This window comes from Phaseolus vulgaris, chromosome 2 (assembly GCF_000499845.2).
Source record: "Phaseolus vulgaris cultivar G19833 chromosome 2, P. vulgaris v2.0, whole genome shotgun sequence".
Lineage (NCBI taxonomy): Eukaryota > Viridiplantae > Streptophyta > Magnoliopsida > Fabales > Fabaceae > Phaseolus > Phaseolus vulgaris.
In genome coordinates this window covers 37,160,859-37,164,861 of record NC_023758.2, presented here as the reverse complement: position 1 = coordinate 37,164,861, position 4,003 = coordinate 37,160,859, and the positions used below count along the sequence as shown (strand labels likewise).

At 30.6% G+C, this 4,003-nt stretch overlaps 1 protein-coding gene across 1 annotated transcript; it reads left to right on the top strand.

Annotated features, from left to right (window-relative positions):
* Positions 1-1,275: 1,275 nt before the first annotated feature.
* Positions 1,276-2,208, top strand: LOC137809742 (VIT-like transporter 1b). Its single transcript, XM_068610830.1, has one exon. The coding sequence runs from the start codon at positions 1,393-1,395 to the stop codon at positions 2,080-2,082; it is 690 nt and encodes a 229-aa protein (XP_068466931.1). The 5' UTR covers positions 1,276-1,392; the 3' UTR covers positions 2,083-2,208.
* The last annotated feature ends 1,795 nt before the right edge of the window (positions 2,209-4,003 follow it).

Here is a 4,003-nt window from a genome sequence, read left to right as displayed (position 1 = left end):
CTCGAAAGATCGTGTATATTCGGCACTTTCAATAAAATATGCATTGTAATTTCAGAAGTTATTGCCATGAGTGAGGGTTCAGTTATTGAGTTTAAATTACTCCTAGATTAATATTCTAATCTAAGAAATTTAATATGGCAATATATAAAATCAATTCATTTTTTTTATCAGAAAAAAATAATATATAAAATAAATTCATTAATATCAAGGCATTCAATAAGTTGACTTCTTTTTCTTTGCCTTTTCCTTTCATTAATATCAAGACATGCAACATTGTGAACCTTTTTTTTTTTCTGGCTGTTCAGCATGGTTTATGTACATATAAATTTAAAAAGACGAAAGGCCACTGCTAGTTATTATTTTTATTTTCATTTTCAAATTATTTATGTTCGATTTGATTTTGTCTTCTTCGGAAGAGAGAGTAATGTGTTTGAATAAAAGAAAAGAAAATATAAATAACAATACACTTGCGAGTATTTTAATTGAAAAAAAAATATAGAAAAGAACTTGACTTTCTATAAATAAAAATTATTCTTTTCTATTCTCTGCTTAATATTTAATTTTCATTTAATTTTCTTTCAACCAAATGGTGTCTAATAAATAAAAGTGTCAAATAGATCTATTTGGAGACCAGAGCACATTTGAAATGCATTATTTGCGATTTAAAATATATTTCTATAAGGAAAAGGTTTAATAAATTTTTCAAATTTTTTTTTGGTATGGTGCATGTTTTTTAATAGATTAAGTCTATTACCTACTTATGATAATGAACCACACCTAACTAAATTGTAAAGATTAATTTTAAAGAGAATAATTCGTTAAACCTTGTAAGAAAATATTATAATCATATTTTTAACTTATCTAAAATAATTTTTTTATATATAATTATATTATTAATACATTATATTGACTTAGTCTATTTCTAATTTCTATTGAAAAACCTAATTGATAATCTTTATGAGACATCGTCCTTTAATTGTATATTTTTCATTCACCAGTCCGAAACCTCAAACCTATTAATTATCTTAAAAAAAATCAAGTTTAATACTACTTTAAACATTTAAGTAAATTATTCAACAATTTATCTGGTAGAAATTATAATAAAAAGGTATACAAGAATCACATACCTAATATTCTTTTTCCCAATTGCAAATGTCAATTTATTTTGTCTAAGTATTTGTTTTATATATACTTTTGCCCTTTCTAAATATCCAAATAGTGTATTCTTTTTTATTTTGTTTGGCCGAATGCACAAGCAAGACAACATAAGCATGAAAATCTTTCATTATTTATCTATCTTTCCTTGTTTAGAAAGCCTTTAACTCTCACCAACTTTGCTCTGGTCTTGTTTTCATCTTCTTGGTCTCCCTCCTCGGTTGTTGTGACACCAAAATGGCTACTGCTACACCCAATGGTTTGGTGTCACTCAACCATGCAGTAGCAGTACATCCAAGTCCAGCAAATAAAATTGACGAGAAGCAAACCCAGAAAGTTGTTGATGATGATGACAACATTAACTATATGGAAAGAGCTCAGTGGCTTCGTCCAGCAGTTTTAGGAGCCAATGATGGGTTGGTTTCGGTTGCTTCATTGATGATGGGTGTAGGAGCCGTTCAAAAGGATGCAAAGGCTATGCTACTTTCTGGTTTTGCAGGATTGGTTTCAGGGGCTTGTGGTATGGCGATAGGAGAGTTCGTTGCTGTGTACACTCAGTATGAGGTTGAGGTTGGTCAAATGAAGAGAGATATGAAGATGAGTGTGGGAGGGGAAAAAGACTTGGAGATGGAAATGGAGAAAAGAACATTTCCTAATCCACTGAAAGCTACTTTGGCATCTGCAGTATCCTTTTCTATAGGTGCATTGATACCTCTACTTTCAGCGGCTTTCATAGAAAGTTTCAAGACAAGGATTATTGTGATTGTGGTAGTGGCTAGCTTGGCTTTGGTGGTGTTTGGAAGGGTGGTGGCTCAACTGGGAAAAACTCCTACAACAAAATCTTATGCAAGGTTCCTTCTTGGAGGATGGTTAGCCATGGCCCTCACTTTTGGGTTAACCAAATTACTGGGTGCTAGTGCTTTGTAATAGAATAGTGTATGTGTTCTATGAATAAGATTAGTTTGTGATAGAAGAACCTAATTACTATAGCTCTGATCTAAAGTAGTTCTACATTTATTGTTCTCAATAAGAAAAGTAATAAAGATATTTATATCTCACTGTTACCTATACTGCATATAACTGCATATATGTAGTATTGGGTATTATGTAGTCTTGGGTATTATAAATACCTTATTTTTTATTTTTTATGTATTCTTACCCTTTTGGTGCATTGAATAATTTTTTTTTTTATATCTTTTTCTTTTTCTCTCTCATCCTTATATGGTATATAGAGTAAATTATGGCTTATCATCATCATCATTAGTTGCTACAAGTTTCCAAAAAATTTCTTTCAAAATTGAGACCCTTGATCATCATATCTTTCATACTCCCATATCCTTGAAACTTGACATTGATAATTTCTTAGTTTGGAGACAACAAGTCACCCTAACTCTACATATCATGGATCTTTTACACTTCTTGGAAGAATCGTGCATCCCATCACACCTCATTATTATAGAAGGTAGTTCTACCTCTTCCATCAATCCCAAATACAGCACTTACGATAGACAATATCAATCAATCCTTGCATGACTATTGGCTTCAATGACTTCCACTATACTTACAAAAATGGTTGGCTTGGATTCTTCTCATCAAGTTTGGAGTAAACTCCAAACTCATTATGCATCACAAACAAGAGCTCAGATCAAGAAACACAAACCATTTTTGCGAAAGTTCTAAAAAAACATATTCTTCCTTTCATGCTCATGTCACGACGAAGTACTTTCCCAAGAAAGATCGTTTTGTAGCTACTTTCTTTCTTGAAATCAAGAAAACAGTGGACAACTTAGTTGTTGTCGGGTGCTCAATTTCTACAAAGGATCACATCAAACCCATAGTAGATGGGTTGTCTGATGAATATGATTCATTTATCACGTCAGTAACTTCACGCCTTGACCCCTATACGGTGGAAGATATTGAATCTCTTCTCCTCGCTCAAGAAGGACGTATATTGAAAAGGTCAAGCATTATGTGGATCGGATTCTTCAGACAAATCTTTTATTCCTTCCTCATTTCAAATACAAATTATACTCACATCAAGCCGTTTTCTTTGAACTACACCTCTAGTAATGGTAAACAATGTTTCTCTAATTTTAATTCCAAAAACATGAAATTCATCTTTAAAAGTGCCAAAAATAAAGAAGGCACGAGTTGGCAGGATAGTCCGTCCCGCCACACCTATGGCTCGCCAGATTGGCGAGTTAGGAGGGTCGGGCCAGTATGGGTTGGCGAATTCAAAAGGTTGACCCGTCCTACTTTTTCATCCCTTCTTTTAATCTTAATTGTTGTTTGAAATAGCAAGTACCCCTAATTTGAGAATTTTTTAATCCAAATATATGTTTTGTAGTCATGAAGTGAGAATTATCCAAACAATGGATATTTTTCAACATAATTCTCGCTTCAGCGAGGCATGACTCGCTTAAATGAGAAAATTTGGTGTGTTTGGATTGATGTATGTTAGAATGGATGTGTGAGAAAAGTTTATTGAAGTATGTGGTGATGTGATGGTTGTGAGGGTATTTTGAATTATTTTTAAATGTGTAAAATGTAAGTTTACAAATTTACGTTTGTCTTTAAAAATATTTGAATAATGAAATATAAGTATTTTTGTGTAAATTTAATTTAGTTAAAATTTTGTAAATTATTCCCTGTTGAATAATTATTTAAAAAAAATACAAAGTTCCTTATATTTTTACAAATTTATTCTTATATTTTTAAAAATAATTATTTTATTTTTTATTTTTTATAATTAATAATTAATAATAATATTATTATATAAATTTATTTATTTATATAAATAACTATATTTATTTTTATTATATTTTTTATTATTATTAATATTATTAAA

What these genes read in the sequence shown, in the direction of transcription:
- LOC137809742 (XM_068610830.1), top strand. Translation starts at nt 1,393, where the DNA reads ATGGCTACTGCTACACCCAATGGTTTGGTGTCACTCAACCATGCAGTA.